This window comes from Leptodactylus fuscus, chromosome 10 (genome assembly GCF_031893055.1).
Source record: "Leptodactylus fuscus isolate aLepFus1 chromosome 10, aLepFus1.hap2, whole genome shotgun sequence".
Taxonomy (NCBI): Eukaryota; Metazoa; Chordata; class Amphibia; order Anura; family Leptodactylidae; genus Leptodactylus; species Leptodactylus fuscus.
The window spans coordinates 42,529,182-42,550,350 of NC_134274.1; the positions used below are offsets into that span (position 1 = coordinate 42,529,182).

The 21,169-nt window shown below is 43.8% G+C and overlaps 1 protein-coding gene across 1 annotated transcript in view; it reads left to right on the forward strand.

Moving 5' to 3' along the window:
- The window catches only part of LOC142183002 (collagen alpha-1(XIII) chain-like), a 72,257-nt gene that overhangs the window by 17,318 nt on the left and 33,770 nt on the right, over positions 1–21,169 (forward strand). The window contains exon 2 of the mRNA XM_075257852.1: positions 2,433–2,502. Coding sequence (XP_075113953.1) covers positions 2,433–2,502 — 70 coding nt within the window. The remainder of the gene's footprint in view (positions 1–2,432; positions 2,503–21,169) is intronic.

The window sequence follows — 21,169 nt, forward strand, 5'->3', positions numbered from 1 at the left end:
GGTTGTCATTTGAAGTGGTAAAGACATCATTAGAAACTGATAGATCTGTCCAATGGATCTGTAGAGCTCCCATCAATCATGGGCTTGGTATAGTTTACAACCAGGGACCATCTTGAGCAAAAAAGTCAATAAAATAATTCACTGTGTTCTCCAGCTTTGTGAAAATATTCCAATCAAAATATAATTTTTTTCTAATTACTTTATTTTTTAGGGTTTTTTATTTTTTTTATTTTTTGCTACTGTATGTAATGCTCAGTGTAGATTTTTAAATATATTTTTCGTTTTAAATTGCTAATTTGCATTATTCCTATTAGATGATCTGATAACAGTAATAATTACCCGTGATTAATTTAATGGAAAATTAATTGAAATCTATTAATAAGCCTTCTTTATCTACTTGTAACTCTTATCATTCACCGCTGTTGGGAAGAGAAGTAATTTAAAGGAATCCATATTAACTGATCTTTCCGTCCATAGGAATATTCTGGGCAGCTTGAAAATCGCTTTATTTAAGGTGTTTTCTGAAATTTTATGAAGCTTTTGAGATCTCTATATAGTAGGATTTCCAAGTTATTAAAAAAATAGTCGCTTCGTATTTGTTCCATAGAGTTACATAAAAATTATTTTGGAATCTGTTTACAGTCACTCGCTAAGTACGTAAAAAAGGTGAATTTTTTATGGCAGCTTTTGAGCAAAAACCAGAAGTGGAATTAATAGAAGTGGGCAGTGTAAAGGAAAGACTAAGACCTCATACACATCTGGGGGAGTCTGCATGAGGACCCCCCAAACAGAATACCAAACGCAGTTGCAAGCAGTGTGCCAGTGAAAGCACACAGACCTCATAGACTATAATGGGGTCCGTGTGCTTGCCACCAGATCTCCGCAGGGATCATGCAGACCGGAAAGTAGTTCACAATCTACTTTCCTGTCCACATGAATCGTGTGGGCAGCGCGCGGCAAGCACACGGACCCCATTACAACCGGAGCATTACTTACCCCAACACTCAGCCTCGGCGCTCAACCTCAGTTGTTGTAACGGTGTTGGTGCAGTCAGTCACTGGTCTCTGTGGGGTGACTACCGTGATCATGTACTGTGGACATGACTCAAACTGTCCCACAGGTAAATAGGCGAATTCCCAGTGGGCCCTTGAGCTGGGTGGGCCCAGCTCACCAATAGAATGGCACAATACACTCACTGTACTTCATACATGATCATACCTAAACCAAACTTTGTTATGATATAATATACTGGGTAGATGATTTAGGAACTAACCTTTTTTTTTAAGATGTTTTTTTTTTTTTTTTTTTTTTTTTCCCTGGGCCTCAACTTCCCAATCTTCAATGATCTTGCAGTGTCTTGTTGCTGCCTAAGGTCTTCTACTGTGTAGGAATATAACATTTTCTCACAGAGCTAAGAGCAGCTTAGGTGAAGGCAAGAGCCAGGCAGCAGGATATAGCTGAAAAAAAAAATTGTTGGAGATATGTTGCCTTAGGGTGCATTCATACAGAGGATTTCGGTGCGGATTCTGGCGCAGAAAAAAAAAGCCTCCCACTGACTTCAATGGGTTCTGTTTTCCGCGCGAAACCCATTGAAATCAATGGGAGGCTTTTTTTTTTCCCATTGATTTCAGTGGGTTCCACACGGAAAACGGAACCCATTGAAGTCAATGGGAGACTTTATTTCCGTGCAGATGCTGATGCGATTTCTGTGCCAGAATCAGCGCACTGAAATTCCGTGTGAACGCCCCCATATACTGGGCCAACAGAATGAATGTTACTGGTGGGCCCTAGGCACCCTAGTCCGATACTGCCTCTCTATGGCCTCTCCACTAAGTCTTCAGCCTATAAATTCCATCCGGAACGTCCATTTGCTGAGACTTACATATATTACCCCTGCCATAATCTCTATAAGGTCCAGCTGTATTATTCCTATATGCTGTACAGTATATAGAGAAGCTAACATCACATTTTCACTTCACCCCAGGACTGAAATAGAGAGCCAGCATAGTATTTTGAGGTCCATTGGCACATTCACGCAAAGGGAAGAGAGGAGCGTTGCACCTGCCTGCACTATGCCTGGCTCCCAGTCATACAAGAAACAGAATCCGGCTCTATCCAGAGGTGCAAAGACTGTTTAGTTCAATATGTTTATCAGCAGGTGCTCAGAGACAGGAAAGTCTAATTTAACATCTTAAATCCTGGTCAAGATCATGGAAACGGAACCGCAGATGAAACGTTAAAAGCAATTAGACTTACAAGAAGCATGGATCTGAGTATAGGCCAACATGCGCGCACAGGACTGTATATTCTCGGCTTTTCATTCTCCCACCAGATGTGTTACCATAATTTAGTTCACGTCAGTAAATGAGCCTTGCTCCATTAATGCTTTGGTTAATGAAACCTAAATCTATTTCTCTTCCTTTCCTCTGCAGAAACTGAAATCTCATCTGCCAAGACTTCGAGAAGTAAGAGACACGAGTGTTAAATGTCTGTGTCCACCTGGTAAGACGTTAAGAAGCTCTATCTATTCTTTATATGTGCTTGCAATGGATAAATCTAAGCCGATAGATATATATAATTCATATAGGACCACGTATGATGGAAAATAAGGAAGAAAGCTTTTCTCCTGTTCTTTATCCTACTGGTAAAGCGCCACCGATCGAGAGATCTTTGTTTCCATTGTTGCATGAGTCACTGGTCTTAGAAGTCATATGGGATAGTTGGAGATGTCATCTTTGTAGAGAACACATAGGGTAGCCATGATGTCTATTCTTGATAGTTATGGTTACGGGTGCTAAGGAGTTTAATCCACCTTAGTGTGGTTTGGGTAATCTATGGTGTCCTTGGTTTATGGGCCAGATGGAAGCTGCAATCTCAATAATGAACTCAGTGCCTATGGGCCCCCCAAGGCTCCTGGGCCCCGATGCGACTGCACCCTCTGCACTCCCTTAAAGTGATCCTATCTTTCAAACACATTTTTTTCTGAGTAACACATCGGAATAGCCTTAAGAAAGGCTATTCTTCTCCTACCTTTCGTTGTCTTCTCTGCACCGCCGTTCCGTAGGAATCCCGGTATTTGTCGGTATGCAAATTAGTTCTCTCGCAGCCCTGGGGGCGGGCCCCAGTGCTCAAACAGCACTGAGGGCATCCCAAATGCTGCAAGAGAACATCTTCATCACCTCTTCATCCTCTTCTTCCGGCGCTGGTTTCAAACTTTTAGGCCTCAAGCAGAGCAGAATGCACATGACCACAGGCCATGGGAAAATGGCCGCTTACCATACCGTATAAGCGGCCGTTTTCTTGTGGCCTGTGGGCATGCTCTGCCCAAGGCCCGAGGCCTAGAGGTCTGAAACCTGCACCAGAAGAAGACGGGTAAAGAGGCCATTGCTGACGAAGATGGAGGTGGCACTGGAGAGAGTTCTCTCGCAGCATTGGGGATGCCACAAGTGCTGTGAGAGAACTCATTTACATACTGACAAAAAACGGGATTCCTACGGAATAGCGGCGCGGAGAAGACAACAAAAGGTAGGAGAAGAATAGCCTTTCTTAAGGCTATTCCGATGTGTTACTCAGAAAAAAATGTGTTTGAAAGATAGGATCCCTTTAAGTTACACCCTTGTTCATATGTCAAAGGCTAAAAACAATATTAAATCTACCCTATAGTTGCAAGAGATATAAGCACCCTTTTGCTTATTATTACAATATTTTGTGATGAGACATCCCCTTTATAATATGATTGGGATTATTTTTGCTATGTACTATATAGTGATATGGTCGGGCTCCGCCATACTATGTCAGAATGTGCAACGCTCTTATGTTTCAGTCTTTACACATAACTGGCATAGTATATGATTTCAGCTTTACAAGTGACCTTAACCTATACATAAAACTAAAGAACATGATTTAATATTGAGTTTATTCCTCGCGGCATAAGCAGATCCTGGCGGTGCGGGACCCTTAAGTCTTATGGAGATGCTTCCAGTGTTACTTAATACACAGTTTGTGTTTGTAGTTGAACTTTGACACGAGGGAATCCTCGGTGGTAATCGGGGTCATTTTCTAGTGACCTGACCCCTCTGCTTTAATATTCATCAAAACCTGCTTCTTTAGAAATTATTCAGATTTAATGGTATTCATGTGTGGCGGGGTACAATGGTTTGACCTCTTCGGCATGCGTTGTTGCTTGTTACTATCACCACAATTGTTTGACGTTTTGTCTCTTGTTATTTCACGATTCGTCATTACAAGGGATCTTTGTATATAAAATCATAGAGTTCTTATCCCGACCGTCTTCTGTACTTTTATGGGTCGTGAGAGCAATTTTTTGTTTGTTTTTCCCTTTAAAAAAAAAAAAGTGCCCCCCCTCCCCCCACCGAATCAAATCCCTTTTTCTCTTTATGGAATCGTCACTGTATCTGACATTAAGCAGGCACCCAACATCAAAGTATATCAGACTATCAGGGTTTTTCTGGTATTGCAGTTCTGGCTGAATCGAGTAGGATTCAGTTGCAATACCAAGCATGGCCACTATACAATTTATGGCGCTGTGCTTGGTGAATAGCAGAACTTGTACGAATGATTCATAATCTTTGAACGGCTGATCGGTGTGTGTACCTGGTGTCAGATCCTCACTGACCTGATATCGATGACTTATCCTAAGGGTAGGTCATCGATGGAAAACACCTTTAATACCATAGTTGTGAACAACATCATTTCATTTTGTAGTCATTTGGATAAGGACTCTTGATGCTAAATAAAAATGCTAAACACGTATATTACTTGCTCAAACAATCCATGCTGTGTTGCTTAGCGCTTTCTCTGTTTGCTAATCCATCATTATGCAAAGTGTATATTGTAATTTTCCTGATGTATTCACACAACGCAGTTTTAATACATGTAATTTCTGTAGCAGTGTAACTGTAAATCTTTACATGCCGGTTTTGCTGTGGCGTGTTATACTGCCCTGTATGAATACACTTAGGCCCCCTTCACACGGGGCATGGGATGGCGTATTTTGGTCCTGATTTTGACGCGGAGTAGGCCCAAATGAATAGGCCGAGTCCGGAGCGGGCTGCTGCGAGGCGGACGCTGGAGCTGAATCATCCACAGAATCCTCCTGAAGAAAGGGCAGCTCGCTTCTTTTTTTTAGTGAGTAGGAAAAAACCGCTCACGGAAAGGATGCTAGCGGTCTACATAGACCTCTATTGTGAGGGGACGGATTTTGAGGAGGATTCATCGCCAAAATCCACCCCCTCTTGCCCCATGTGAACAGGGCCTTAGTGGATTTAGATCAATATTAACTCTTTTAGGCTAAGTTCACACCTGTGACTGCTTCACATTTGGGATTTCCGTTCCCAAATCCGATTGAAAAATGCATGTATTTTCAGGTAGAAATCGGTCTGCTGGTAACTGCTTCTTATGGGGTGGAAAAAATCGCAGTGTTTTACAGTCAAGGCAAAGTGATTGGGATTTTAGTGATTCCCATGGCCGCTTTGTGGTAAAAACACAGCGTGTGTACACGCTGGGCTTTCCAAAACCGGCACGGTCGCAGTATCTACAGGCAGTTGTACATATTGACTCCTTCTTGGCATATATTTAGCCATTAAAGGGATTCAATAATTAAAATTTAATTTTTTCTCCCTAACACTTCGGAATAGCCTTAAGAAAGGCTATTCTTCTCCTACCTTTAGATGTCTTCTCTGCACCGCCAGTTTTCTTCTGTATGCAAATGAGTTCTCTCGCAGCACTGGGGGCAGTCTCCAGCGCTCAAACAGTCCCCAATGCTGCGCGAGAACTCTCCAGCGCAGCTTCTATCTTCGCCTGGAACGGCCTCTCCCTACATCTTCTTCTGGCGCTGGCTTCAAACTTTTAGGCATGCTCAGTCAGCTTTGACTTGGGCCTCAGGCAGGGCCGACTGCGCATGCCTGCGGCCATTTTCTTGTGGCCGCTTACCCCAGCTTACTGTCTAAGCAGCCACAAGAAAATGGCCGCTTACACCAGTTTACTGTGTAAGCAGCCACAGGAAAATTGCTGCGGGCATGCACAGTCGGCTCTCCTGACGGCAGAGCCGACTGCACACGCCTAGAAGTTTGAAGCCAACGCCTGAAGAAGACGCAGGGAGAGGCTGTTCCAGGCAAAGATAGAGGCGGCGCTGGAGAGTTCTCGCGCAGCATTGGGGACGCCCCCAGTGCTGCAAAAGAACTCATTTGCATACCGAAGAAAACCGGGATTTCTACCAAATGGCGACGCAGAGAAGACATCTAAAGGTAGGAGAAGAATAGCCTTTCTTAAGGCTATTCTTACGTGATAGGGAGAAAAAAATTTAATTCTAATGATTGAGTCCCTTTAATATCTATGGAGGAGATTTTCTGTGCACAGGTGACCTGTAGTATCTTATACATTTCGGATACATTTGTTACTTTCTAATTCTCTTTTTCTGAAATCGGACGGTTGTGGCAGATCAATCTTGGCGAATTGGTTTTCAACACATCGGCGGTCTTGTTTTCCCACTTAATTTGCTTTCTTTGCAGACAATCGTACCTGAGGAAATATTTGCTATTCTTCTCCAGTCGCATCTGCCAGTGATTTCTTAATAGGTTTTATTGGTCAGTAATAAAGTCAGCCTTCCTTCTGTTATCGCTCTATATGGAGACTGACATGCACAATGCTTCTATTTAAATGCGCACATTTCTTGAAATGACGGTACACGGGGTTCAGATAAAAGCTTCTCTATGCATGAAGGGAATACAAAGCTTGTGATGCCCACGTGTCATTTGATTTGCTTTGTTCATTGTGGATATTGCCGCCGCGAGGTGTGTTGAAATGGAATGTCTGTATTGCTAGGAATTTACAGTTTTTATTTTATCTGTGTATACAAATGGGAAAAAAATGGCAAACTACAATATCGATGTAACATAAACAGTAAATACATTGGGGAATTTACTAAGGTTTCTACACCAGAAAACTGGCATAGAAGAGGTGCATGTTTGGCGTACAGCTTAGGTCTGGCTCACATCTGCATTCGGTATTCCATTTGGGGACCCCCCGAATGGAATACCGAACGCATTGACAAGCAGTGATCACTGAAAGCACATGGACCCCATAGACTATAATGGGGTCCGTGTGTTTTCAGAACATGCGTAGAGAAGAGTACTTCATGAACTACTTTCCTCTCCACGTGACATGTGCGGACACCGTGCGGAAAACACACTCACCCCCTTATAGTCTAATGCGTTCAGTATTTCGTTTGGGGGATCGGAATACAAAACGCAGATTTGAACGAAGCCTTATATTTACAACACAGATGTACCATTGTGATATTTTTCCACCCTGTTCACCACTTTACAAGACAGTGGGTACAGCATCGCAGGGTTTTGATGGTGAGGACGCCTCGGCCCATCACATTTACTATGACTCGTGCTACAAAACTGATGGGAATTATATATGAAATGTACACCAGCCCTTGACTGGCATAGATTTCAGCTATTGTGCATGGGAGCCCCTGAGACCCACAAGAATAAAGAGACCAGAGCCTCTTAATAATTCTGTGCCAATGCAAGAATGGATTAAAACTGGCATAGGAAATGGCAGTCTTGATAAATTCCCCCATATTGCCTGTATGAGCAGACTTCTATTTAAAGGGGGTATCCAAGAATAATAATAACCTATCTTAAGGATACCACCATTGTGACCCTCACCAGGAATGAGAATTGTGGTCTTGTAGCCCGTTTCAGTGAATCAGTGGTTGCAAATGAATACAGCTGCACCATTTCTAGTCTATGTGACTGATGAAAACAATCAAGCTTTATACTCTGTAATCTCTGTCAGTCCTGTAGGGAAGGTAGCTCGGTAGAAGCAGTGGTGCGGGCCCAAACAGTCAAGACAAGGACACAAAATGTGAAGCAAACTGGTTTATTTAGAAAAAATAGATAAACCTTGACTCCAGGCACAAAATGAACAAAACAAAACACAGCCTTAACTTCAGGCAAAAACAAAATAAAAAACCTGCTCGTCTGAGCCACTAACTAAATAGAACTGATAACCTGACTATACGTGTGGCTTACTATCAGCCACATGAACAAAACATGCTGTCTCAGCGGACTCGGGGTTACAGGACAGACCCACACACCTCCTTTCACCCCATGCAACTGCACTGGATCTGCAGCCTTATTCTGGCCCAGGATCTACACCTGGGCTGAGGCCTACTCCAGATCCACCCTGGACCACACATATGTCAGAAACCTGGGGCTGATATATCCGGACTCTAGCACTCTGCCCGTCACCCTCTCACAGTCCCATAGAGATTGAATGGAGCAGCCATATATGATTATTGCTCCATTAATCAGGGGATAATAGACCCCCGTTTTGGTGACTGAGGGGACCCTCAGCGATCACACATTTATTTCATATTTTGTTTATAAGAATAATGTTTTTTTTTCCTTCCGAACTGCTATTAATTCATTTTCCGTAGAACCAGCAAAAATCAAAGCCGAGAAAGTAATTTTTTATGTATCGCATTAATGTCGTGTACTGTCACACTGAGGTCGGATGTAGCCTGTATGGTAGGATATAAAAGATTTTAGTAAAATATTCATGGCTAATAATAAGTTGCATCCACGGGCAGTCAGGATATGGATTTCACCTTCCAATTCAAGGCAAAATACATAATGCACAAAGAGACCAAATAAATAAAGCAAGAATCTTATTAGATGTGAATGTGCATAATAATGGCTCCCCTGCATTTACATTAAATACGTCGCTTCTCTTCTGCCAGCACAATTTTATTAGGTTTTACAGATGTATTCAGCTTAGAAGAAAACTTAAGATCCCATGAATGTAAGAACTAAATGAGTGCCCTTGATCCAATTTTTATGGCGTCTGAAGTAACCACATATTGTTAATTTTAGTCACTTGCATGGACTGTCGGTGACAGTCACCTGTTGTGTGGTTAAGGAGCACAGTCACCGAAATAGACCAGCAAATATGCTGCAGCAAGTGGAAGGTGTTGACTCCGTAGTCCTGACTCCATGCATGAATTTTTATAAAACAATGACAGCTGCCGGGATTATGGCTATGGCCACATTAAGGTCCTCAGTTGGCCACATTTGAGAAGCACTGTGCACAGATGACTTTCATTCTTCTGGGCTATAAGGAATGACTCTGCTGGGAAATGACAGGGTTGTACTATGTATGATGCATTTGTCTATGGTTGGTTTATATTTTCTGCATGACTATGAGATTACATCAGAAAGATATACTTGGGCGGTCTACACCATTTATACACATATAATGGTCCAGAAATTCTGAAATTCATTCACCTAGATAGGGTCTAAAGTGGATTATGACGTACAATTTTACCAAAATGTTCTAGAATGTTTTCAGAAAAATTATTAATCCTTGTACTACCAGTTTGACTGAGGATAACCATCACTATGAACTAAAATGTCTATGGCTGCACCAGCGAAACCATCATTGACCATTTGCTTGGTTTCTCAACCATCGACCTTCTTCTCTCTAGCGTGTATCTGTCTGCCAGATGGCACATAGTAGGTGAAGGGCCCTGTTACCGAGATTGTATGACGGCCCTGAAGACGCAATTCTACTTACTGGACTTTGAAATGCACTTGTATAATCGGTGGGAGGATCAGTCTAGGGAACTGGAAAACCTGCAGAAATTTGTCTGGCATCTGATCCTATAAGGGCGCCATCTTAAAAATCAGAAAAAATTATCTGCAGTAGAAACTGATAGGACATCATTAGGGTGAGTACACATGGAGTTTTTTGGTCAGGGTTTTGAGGCTCTATCCGCCTCAAAACCCTGACCAAAATGCCGGCTCCCATTGAAATCAATGGGAGCCACTCGTCTTTTTTCCGGGAGCCGTTTCTTCCGGGTCCTGGAAAAAAAAAAAAGAGATGTTCATTCTTCAGGCCGAGTCACCTCACGATTCGTCCTAAAGAAACTCCCTCCTCCGGGCTAGGCCCCTTCATTGGGCCTAATCCAGAGAAGAGTGAGTGGCTGGATGCCGCTGCAGAGCACCAGCTTTCAGTCGTGGAGACCCGTTTTTTGGACCGGAACTTGAGGCGGCCTCCGTCTCAGCTTCTGATCCAAAAAAACCCTGTATGAACTTAACCTAATAGTGTACAATGTATTATCTTTATATATGTAGAGTGACATTAAGGGTAGTATCACATCTAGACTTCCATGCCCAAGAATCCTAGTGGCCTTATCTCACATTAGTAAACCACAGCACTATAATGTAAGTGGTCTGTAAAGGATACAATGACTTATAGGGCTACAGTATACTATGTAATGGATTGCTCCACTATTATGTACATAGATTATGTCATCACGAACAACAACAATACAACATATACCATTGATAGTAAGGTGGCAAGTACCGGTATAACATTTGTATCAGTATTAAGCTACATTTCTGTTCTGATAACAGTCCTTCATTTCTATACCCATATCCAAGCTCTAAAGAACAAGTTCCAGTTTTGCTCATGAAGATTTGGCACTGCGTCCATGCGCCATGTTTGCCAAAATCTCCTGGTTCAGTGAAGTTAATGATGAAAACATTAAACATCTGTAGACTATGGAGATGAGACGGTGTAAAATAAATGGTCGATCTAAGTCCGGTCAGACCATGTGTAGCTGATTAAAGAACATGTATATGGAAGTAGCTCAATCTTTCCATTAGCGGAAGTCTCCTGATTCTCACGTAAGACACAAGAAAGAAAAATTATACTAGAAAATGGGGGAAGACAAAGCCAAGACTCTCTAGACCAAGTCTACTGGATGCTTCTTTTTATGGTTTCTGGTCATATTTTTTTTCCATGATTTTATATTTGGCCCTTTCCACAGGAAAGCTCTATTTTCTGCCGTTGTATCTGTTGATTCACATGGGAACAATTTACCTTGCTGTAATTATGGATATTTTCTAATTCTGTATAAATGTACATGGTCTATGTTATGACCTTATTACTTACCGAGACAAGAAACACTCTATGGTCTATTAAACGTCAGCTGCTTCCAAACACTGGAAGATGATGGTGGAAGATTATTCTCAAGGGAAGGATTGACATATTCTTGCTGCCTCTCACTGGTTTGGGACTTGAGGAAATCTCTGCAATTACTTGGGTTTAACCATTTGTTTTTCTACCATAATCCCTAAATGTTTTCCACCTATAGCACGGTCTCTCCCATAAAATGCGTGCGCGATATCGATGTGAACTATTAGAAGGATAATCAGCTTTTTCCTGTTATTTAGCTGAAATCCCAGTAATATGTAGTAGTTTTATTACTTTAGTATCAGCTACACATACTACATAAGGGGGCATTCACACGGAGTAACGCCGGGCGTGTATCACAGCTGTACACGCCGGCGTTACGGCAGACTGCCGAACACTTCCCATTCACTTCAATGGGAGCACTCGTAACAGCGACGTTTACGAGCGCTCCCATTGCAGTGAATGGGAAGTGTTCGGCAGTCTGCCGTAAGGCCGGCGTGTACGACTGTGATACACGCCCGGCGTTACTCCGTGCGAATGCCCCCTAAGATATAGACACTACTCTATTAGTGCACGCATCTATATTTTTTCTTATCTTTAGTTATTAGGTAAGATTTTCTGTTTCCAGCCAGTTTCCGTGGTTCCTGTTCCAACAATGATGACCTGATATGGCCATCATAGTGACCATGTCAGGTCATCATTAGGGTTGAGCGATTGGGATCGGAAAAGATCGGATTCCGATCAGCAATCGAGTAAATTTCACGATCGCGATCGGAATTCCAATCCCGATCTTTTCCGGCGGGATCGAGGTCAGAGGTTATCTCAAGATCAGCTCAACCCTATTCATGTATATATCATTAATAAGGTTGAGCGATCAGGAAAGATCGTATCCCGATTGACGATCGAGCAAATTTCACAATCGGGATTGGCTGGAAAATGATCGGAAATCGGATTTTAAAATCGATCCTGTAATCTCAAGATCGTCTCAACCCTAGTCATCATCACTAGTGTAAGATGACTATAACCATGGGGTAGAATGAGGGCCACTTCACACTACTGATACGCTGCCTGATTCTGAACGTTAAAACACGGTCAGAATCAGCGCGTATAAAGCAGATCCCATTCATTTCAATGGGGAGCCGGCATACGAGTGCTCCCCATTGAAATGAATGGGCTGCTTTTTACTCCACGAGCGCTCCCATTGAAGTGAATGGGAAGCGCTCACGTGTACGGCTCGCCATGTAAAGGGGCCCGGCGCTCGGCTCAGTCCGAGCCGTACACGCGGGCGCTTCCCATTCACTTCAATGGGAGCGCTCATAGAGTAAAAAGCAGCCCATTCATTTCAATGGGGAGCGCTTGTATGTCGGCTCCCATTGAAATGAATGGGATCTGCTTTATACGCGCTGATTCTGACCGTGTTTTAACGTTCAGAATCAGGCAGCGTATCCGTAGTGTGAAGGGGCCCTGAGACTCATGGCAGGTTGGCAAAGTGAGTGTCTTCTTTTATTATTCTATGATATGCTAAACTGTGTTTCAATCTGGTGATCCGTGCAATATTTTACAGTGTATATCCACTATGTCATAAATTCAATAATAAATCCGCCCAATTGTCCTCACTCTTCTGTGCTGTGGTATCTCCTAAAGTGGATGTCTCAACCCTTTTCATTAGACCTACTATGCCATATGGAAGTGATAGAGCAGACGCCATTGCTTGTGGCCCAAACACCCCCCACCCCCATGGCCAGGATGGAGAGGTGATAATAAGCAGCAGGCTAGGTCTATCCTTATATTCCATGGGTGACCATTTATTTTCTGATGGCTGCAGATAAAACAACATTCCCCTTGTAGCAGATGCTTTTTTATGTTTCCAATATGTAGCCTTCCATAACTTTTTTGATGATCTTCTAGAAATTCTAAAATATAGATAAAGAATGAACAAATAGAAAAGTCACCGACAATTTCCATGAACTTGGAATATAGAACACATCGTCCACAGCTCGTTCACTAATAGAGATGAGCGAACACTAAAATGTTCGAGGTTCGAAATTCGATTCGAACAGCCGCTCACTGTTCGAGTGTTCGAATGGGTTTCGAACCCCATTATAGTCTATGGGGAACATATACTCGTTAAGGGGGAAACCCAAATTCGTGTCTGGAGGGTCACCAAGTCCACTATGACACCCCAGGAAATGATACCAACACCCTGGAATGACACTGGGACAGCAGGGGAAGCATGTCTGGGGGCATAAAAGTCACTTTATTTCATGGAAATCCCTGTCAGTTTGCGATTTTCGCAAGCTAACTTTTCCCCATAGAAATGCATTGGCCAGTGCTGATTGGCCAGAGTACGGAACTCGACCAATCAGCGCTGGCTCTGCTGGAGGAGGCGGAGTCTAAGATCGCTCCACACCAGTCTCCATTCAGGTCCGACCTTAGACTCCGCCTCCTCCGGCAGAGCCAGCGCTGATTGGCCGAAGGCTGGCCAATGCATTCCTATGCGAATGCAGAGACTTAGCAGTGCTGAGTCAGTTTTGCTCAACTACACATCTGATGCACACTCGGCACTGCTACATCAGATGTAGCAATCTGATGTAGCAGAGCCGAGGGTGCACTAGAACCCCTGTGCAAACTCAGTTCACGCTAATAGAATGCATTGGCCAGCGCTGATTGGCCAATGCATTCTATTAGCCCGATGAAGTAGAGCTGAATGTGTGTGCTAAGCACACACATTCAGCTCTACTTCATCGGGCTAATAGAATGCATTGGCCAGCGCTGATTGGCCAGAGTACGGAACTCGACCAATCAGCGCTGGCTCTGCTGGAGGAGGCGGAGTCTAAGATCGCTCCACACCAGTCTCCATTCAGGTCCGACCTTAGACTCCGCCTTCTCCAGCAGAGCCAGCGCTGATTGGCCGAATTCCGTACTCTGGCCAATCAGCACTGGCTAATGCATTGTATTGGCGTGATGAAGCAGTGCTGAATGTGTGTGCTTAGCACACACATTCAGCTCTACTTCATCGGGCTAATAGAATGCATTGGCCAATCAGCGCTGGCCAATGCATTCTATTAGCTTGATGAAGCAGAGTGTGCACAAGGGTTCAAGCGCACCCTCGGCTCTGATGTAGCAGAGCCGAGGGTGCACAAGGGTTCAAGCGCACCCTCGGCTCTGATGTAGCAGAGCCGAGGCTGCACAAGGGTTCAAGTGCACCCTCGGCTCTGCTACATCAGAGCCGAGGGTGCGCTTGAACCCTTGTGCAGCCTCGGCTCTGCTACATCAGAGCCGAGGGTGCGCTTGAACCCTTGTGCACACTCTGCTTCATCAAGCTAATAGAATGCATTGGCCAGAGCTGATTGGCCAATGCATTCTATTAGCCCGATGAAGTAGAGCTGAATGTGTGTGCTAAGCACACACATTCAGCACTGCTTCATCACGCCAATACAATGCATTAGCCAGTGCTGATTGGCCAGAGTACGGAATTCGGCCAATCAGCGCTGGCTCTGCTGGAGGAGGCGGAGTCTAAGGTCGGACCTGAATGGAGACTGGTGTGGAGCGATCTTAGACTCCGCCTCCTCCAGCAGAGCCAGCGCTGATTGGTCGAGTTCCGTACTCTGGCCAATCAGCGCTGGCCAATGCATCCCTATGGGAAAAAGTTTATCTCACAAAAATCACAATTACACACCCGATAGAGCCCCAAAAAGTTATTTTTAATAACATTCCCCCCTAAATAAAGGTTATCCCTAGCTATCCCTGCCTGTACAGCTATCCCTGTCTCATAGTCACAAAGTTCACATTCTCATATGACCCGGATTTGAAATCCACTATTCGTCTAAAATGGAGGTCACCTGATTTCGGCAGCCAATGACTTTTTCCAATTTTTTTCAATGCCCCCGGTGTCGTAGTTCCTGTCCCACCTCCCCTGCACTGTTATTGGTGCAAAAAAGGCACCAGGGAAGGTGGGAGGGGAATCGAATTTTGGCGCACTTTACCACGCGGTGTTCGATTCGATTCGAACATAGCGAACACCCTGATATCCGATCGAACATGTGTTCGATAGAACACTGTTCGCTCATCTCTATTCACTAACATTGTCTTAAATTTTTGTATTTTCACCATTTTTATTCCGAATGGTTGGAAATCCTAGGAATGGAATCGTTTTTTCTGAAACAGTGACAAATATTACTTGAAACGTCAATTTCCTAGAAAGGGACAAATCTATTTTAAACTTTGAAAGCAGAAAAAATAAACCTTTATACCGCTTACAACCATCCGGACCGTCAAGAGGAGTGACAGGGAACAATAGATTTTCTTGACCTTGTGCTTTTTATATATAGAACACGATAATGGTTTCTACAAGGAACCCAACCCCACGCAAGACCCTGGGAGCCTTCACTTAGGAAGCCGCCACTTGACATGTCACGCCCGAATTTCCAGGTGAAGATAGCACCAACGCACATCTAAAGAATAATTTTAGCATGTTGCAGAATGAAGATATACACTGAGGAGTTAGATTTCCTACATGTGTACTATCAGCGGGTGGTTGTACTTGTCTGATTCTTGGTATGGATTCTTTGCCTTGTCAGTGATAGATGGGTATCGCTCAACATATGTGCAATACTGGCACCGTTCCAAGATTGTCATTCAATACAGCATCTCAGACGTCCTCACTTCTTGACTGTCAAGCCGAAAACGTTAGGTGGCTCTTAGGACTGAAATCAGATCAGTCTTTAATACGGAAGTCTTTGAGATTGGCTATAACATGTGGGCTTTGCATCCTGCGCACAGATTCGTCATTTCCCTTTTGCTTGGAAGGACCGTTAAAAAAGGCTTTGTCTTTAGGTGTGGAAAAGCTGGATGCCACATGTACTGTATGATTTAGTAAAGATTATTCCACAGTAATTGCTTGGTTCATTGGGGTAGTAGAAGACTTCCATAGATATTTTGCCAAGTGCTGATATATGTGACTTGTTTCTTGACTCAGAAGTAGGGTTGAGCCGATCTTGAGATTTCAGGATCATTTTTAAAATCCGATTTCCGATCATTTTCCATCCGATCCCGATCCTAATGCAAGTCAATGGGATTTTTTAATGATCAAAATTTGGATTTTAAAAACAATCCTATTCACTACACAGCGTGGAGTCCAAAAATTGAAGACTTCAAATTTTGGTCTCCATGCTGTGTAGTGATTACTTAGTCCCCCCCTGCTGTCTGCTTACCTGCAAAGAACCACTGCCACCTGGTGTGTACGCCGATCCCCGGAGCTTCGGCCTGTTGTTCTCTGCCCGTTTCTCTCCTCTTTCATTCAGAAGCCGGCAGAGCGCCATACGTGCCCCCGCCTCCCTAGAGAATCACTCACGTCTCCCCTCCCTGTACCCGCCCACACTTTCCTAAGCCACAACAAGCCACGCCTACCCTCAGCATCAGTAACACTAGCCTAGGGATGCGGGGGCGTGCATGGTACTCTGCCGGCATGTGAATGAGAGAGGAGAGGACAGAGAACAATGACCGTAGCTCCAGGGAGCGGCAGCGGTTCTGTGCAGTTAAGTTAAGTTGCAGGTAAGGGTTGAGCGATCGGTATCGGAATTTTGTTCTTGATCTTTTTTAGGTGGGATTGGAACCCGATCATGAAATTTACTCGATCGCCGGTCGGGATCTGATCGTTTACGATCCGGATCGCTCAACCCTACCCAGAAGTTCACTGAATCTGAACTCAGGCTTTCAATTTATTCCTATGGAACTTAGAATTTTATTATTTTGCTTACTTGTAAAGCACCATCATATTCTGCAGCGCTTTACAGACATTGTCAGTCACTGGTTCACTATTTAAATTCCCTTTCAGGTTTTCCGTCCTTTTTATAGCTGCTGACTGAACATTCATTTACCTGACAACTATTCCTAAGAAATACATTATACATACATGCTAAGTAGAGAAGGGAAAACCTCATGAGATTTGTTCTTATGAATACTCATGAGGTTCGGCCTTGTTTGTGGGGGCCTAGGGTAGGTGAGTAAAAATAACCTGCCTAACCTATCCAGAACATCATGGCGGCTTCCGATAGTCCCCAGTGTCCTCTTCAATGTTCTTCTAGCCTATGGCTGACTTCGCATGCCCCCGGGTCACTGATGAGTCCTGTGATTGGTGACACTGGGGTGTGAGAGACAACAGCCAGTGGCCTGAAGAGGATGCCCATGGATCATTAGATGCCCAGGAAAGGTGAGACAAGTTAAGCATTTCTTTGGGGACAAACCCCAAATGTTTTTGGTTTGAATCTAGTTTGATCCAGACTGGTTTTCAGAGTATGGGGAGAGAGAAATAAGCTGCTGCCAGATATCCATTGGGAGCTAGGGTTGAGCCGATCTTGAGATTTCAGGATCAATTTTAAAGTCGGATTTCCGATCATTTTCCAGCCGATCGTGAAATTTGCTCGATCACCAATCGGAATCCAATCTTTTCCGAACTTGATCGCTCAACGCTAGTCAATGTTTCTGTATAGTAAAAGTCACTTTTAGGGTTGAGCCGATCTTGAGATAACCTCCAACCTCGATCCCGCTGGAAAAGTTCGGGATTGGAATTCCGATCGCGATCTTGAAATTTACTCGATCGCCTATCCGATCTTTTCCCATCCCAATCGCTCAACCCTATTGGGAGCTCATCTTTCCATAGAACAAAATGATGTCTGATGCCCCAATACACATTAGGTGGTAGGCTGACCCCACCAAAAGTAGGCTCAGCTGACATTGGACTAAAGTGTATGGCTCCATGTTTATAGGATTGAAGGTTACTATGATGATATCAAGGCCTTGTTCGCAAGTATTTGATCCTTTTTGCATACTAAATGATACTGTATATAGCACTTGTGGCAGTTAAAAGGGCAAATAATATAATGTCTTATTTGCATTTCTCATGCGGCCTCAGATTTAGCGCAGCAAGCTAGAACATAAATTATACAGCGACGTCCTTTTAACCTACTGATTTGTATTCAAGTAAACATTGAGGGACGCCATGCTGTGCCAGTATTGGCCAAATCCTACACATAATGTTGCATAATGTTTCCTTTTGATCCAATATGGAAATGTGCACAAGCTCCAACTAAAATCACTCCTTGCCGCTTCTTTGTTATTCAGACAAGACATTTTGTCTCCGATTGCCCCTGGCACCAAATTTAGATTGCTAGCAATGGGCTCACTATGCCCTCATTGTATATTATTGTATAGCTCGCTTTTGGTGATTTCAGCTATACAAGATAAAAGAATCATTAGTATTTGCATAGCTATGGACCTACAATGGATAATGAGCCAACGACAACTCGAGACGGGCTCTAATACGAGCAATGTTCTATTTTTTTCTGAATCAATGCTAACAAAACAGTCGCCGACTGCATCCTCGCTAATATGTTTTGTGTTCTTCGGAGCTTAGTGTAGGCAGTATACTGTTTATTTTAGTCGTACCGTTATTGTTCAAAGTTATATGTGTGCGGGGGAGAAGATGGTTGTCAAGCCTTGTTTGCAGAGTAGCACAAAGTGAGTTTGTCAGCTGAAGCCTAAGATCACGTTGGGACTAAAATCTCCCATTCTAACTTTCCCATAAAGCATATTCATATACATTTCAATAGCTTGTTTCTAAAGGGTTTTCATGTGAATATTTATTTAGCCTCTTTTAGATCTGCAGGGCTTTTGTGATGTGTCCTGGTCTGCATTCCAAGTAACACGTCAAAAAAGGCACTTGAGAATAGTGTGGCTCCGTAAAGGAATCTTTCTGCAAATAAGATGTCTTCCTTTGTGTTGTTTTTCATGCTAGTTGCTCTTTTCTAATTTGTGCTTATAATATCATCGAGAACACGCAAGACATTAAAGCCACCAAGGGGAGAGGGGAAGGAAAGGGAAACGTCTTCCCTGCTTATCTTTTTATCTTAATCCATGATCGTGTTTATCCCGACCTCCTTGCCAGACTACATACTGGACACGATCCTTTGCATAAAGGGACTGGATCACCAATTTCCCTAAATTGTTGTTTTCCTTATGGAAAAACTTGATCTAGTCTGGTTTATACATTAGCTTCCCGTTATTAATGTTCTTCCAGTGTTTTCACACATGCTCTGCTAAATAATCCCAGCATTGTATATCCCCTTTCTGTTTTAGTAATACTATTTTAGTTGGTTTGAGGTTACCACTAAAACCCCCCAACACTTGACTGTATACATAGAGCCAAGACGTTTAGTGGCCATACACTTTAATAGCTGTCTCCATGCTAATGAACAGGAAAAGAGGAGTAACTTCTAGCCAAACAACTCTAGAGATGAGCGAACCATGCTTATGATGAATTCCCAAAAATTTCAGGTTCTGTAAACCTAACATTTTTGGAGTTTGCCACTTGTGAATCATTATTATATTCGTGGGTCTCTTCAGACTGTCATTGTTCTTGGCCAGGCATCTTCTGGTTACCTGTTGTCACAACCTGAATGCTTTAGTAAAATGCGTGCGTTTTGCTGGTTGGGGATTTGATCTGGTGTTCTGTGGTCTTCTGGTTGTTTTCTTGCCAGTGGGCCATTGGTTTGGATATTAAGCATCGGCTTTCAGAGTACACTTGAGGTTTCTTAGGTTTGAGCCCCAGTTGTTTGCTGTTACCATCATCCTTCAGTTGTTGCCGGTTTTCGTTGTAACCAACTTGAATTTGTGGCTCAGGGAGGAGGATTGTTTGTGGAAACTACAACTGACTTGGAAGTGGTGTGAGTCTGGTTTTCCCCTTCTCACTTCTACTCTACCCCTGTCCTTCAGTTCTGTTTGCCTGACACTGTCTTGAGATTTGTAAGGTTGTTCGGATTTCAGTTTGTTTTGCCCCAGTCTTGTGTTAACCCTTGCCTCACCTCTCCACTGTCCCTCTCCTCAATCTCTTGTTGCGCATTGTGTTGTGCTGCGTGTCTGTTGTCCAGCACATCCCATCCTGTTTGTTTTGTCTGCAACTGCACCTTGGTTTCTTTAGGGGTGACCACCTTAGTATCCCCAGTCCCCAACGCTCTTTTAGCTCTTTCCCTATCTGTCGGCTAGGTCTCCATGTTTAGAGAACCAGGAGTTGTTGGGGCCAAGTCTAGCTTGGGTACAGGCGACCAACACCCACAGGCAGGGCCTAGCCAGCCGCCGTAGCGTTAGGGAAAGTTTTCCTACCTCTGTTCCCTTAGCGGTGCATTCTGCAGTCCGTTTTCTGTGTCTGGGCATAGACACGAATGTAACACCTGTGTGCCACTGGCGACCCCAGGTTACCGCTAAGGTCATTGAATAAATTTTGTATTAACTTATCTCTTCTGTGCACAAAACAAATCGGCATTAAAATTCAATATGCTCAATCCTTCTCTCTTCAACAATATTTGAGAGGCCCCCATACATATTAAATGGTTGGTCCGCCCTCCAAAATCAGCTGGTTAAGCCATATACTGTCAATCATAGTATTTTAGGCGCTAACAAACTCCCCATATACATGCATGCATACACATGCATGTTATGAATGCATAGCATACGCATATGCCCCTCTCTTAAAGAGGACCTTTCACCACTTTTGGGCACAGGCAGTTCTATATACTGCTGGAAAGCTGACAGTGCGCTGAATTCAGCGCACTGTCGGCTTTCCCGATCCGTGCCCGGTGTAAAGAGCTTACGGGGCCGGTACCGTAGTGCTCTATGGTCAGAAGGGCGTTTCTGACCATTAGCCAGGAACGTCCTTCTGCCTCGCGGCGCCAATCGCGCTGTGCTGTGGAGCTGGGAGGAACGCCCCCTCCCTCTGCTCACACAGCTCGTCCATAGACGAGTATTATCAGTAGCGGGAGGGGGCGTTCCTCCCCGCTCCACAGCACAGCGCGATAGGCGTCGTGAGGCAGAAGGACGTTCCTGGCTAATGGTCAGAAACGCCCTTCTGACCATAGAGCACTACGGTACCGGCACCGTAAGCTCTTTACACCGGGCACAGATCGGGAAAGCCGACAGTGTGCTGAATTCAGCGCACTGTCAGCTTTCCAGCAGTATATAACACTGCCTGTGCCCAAAAGTGGTGAAAGGTCCTCTTTAATGGAAAGAGACAAAAGGATTGGGTATTAAAATTCAATATGCTTTAGCTTTATTTCTTCTGACATCCGTTGGTAGACTCCATACATCTTAGATCCTTGGTTCAGCC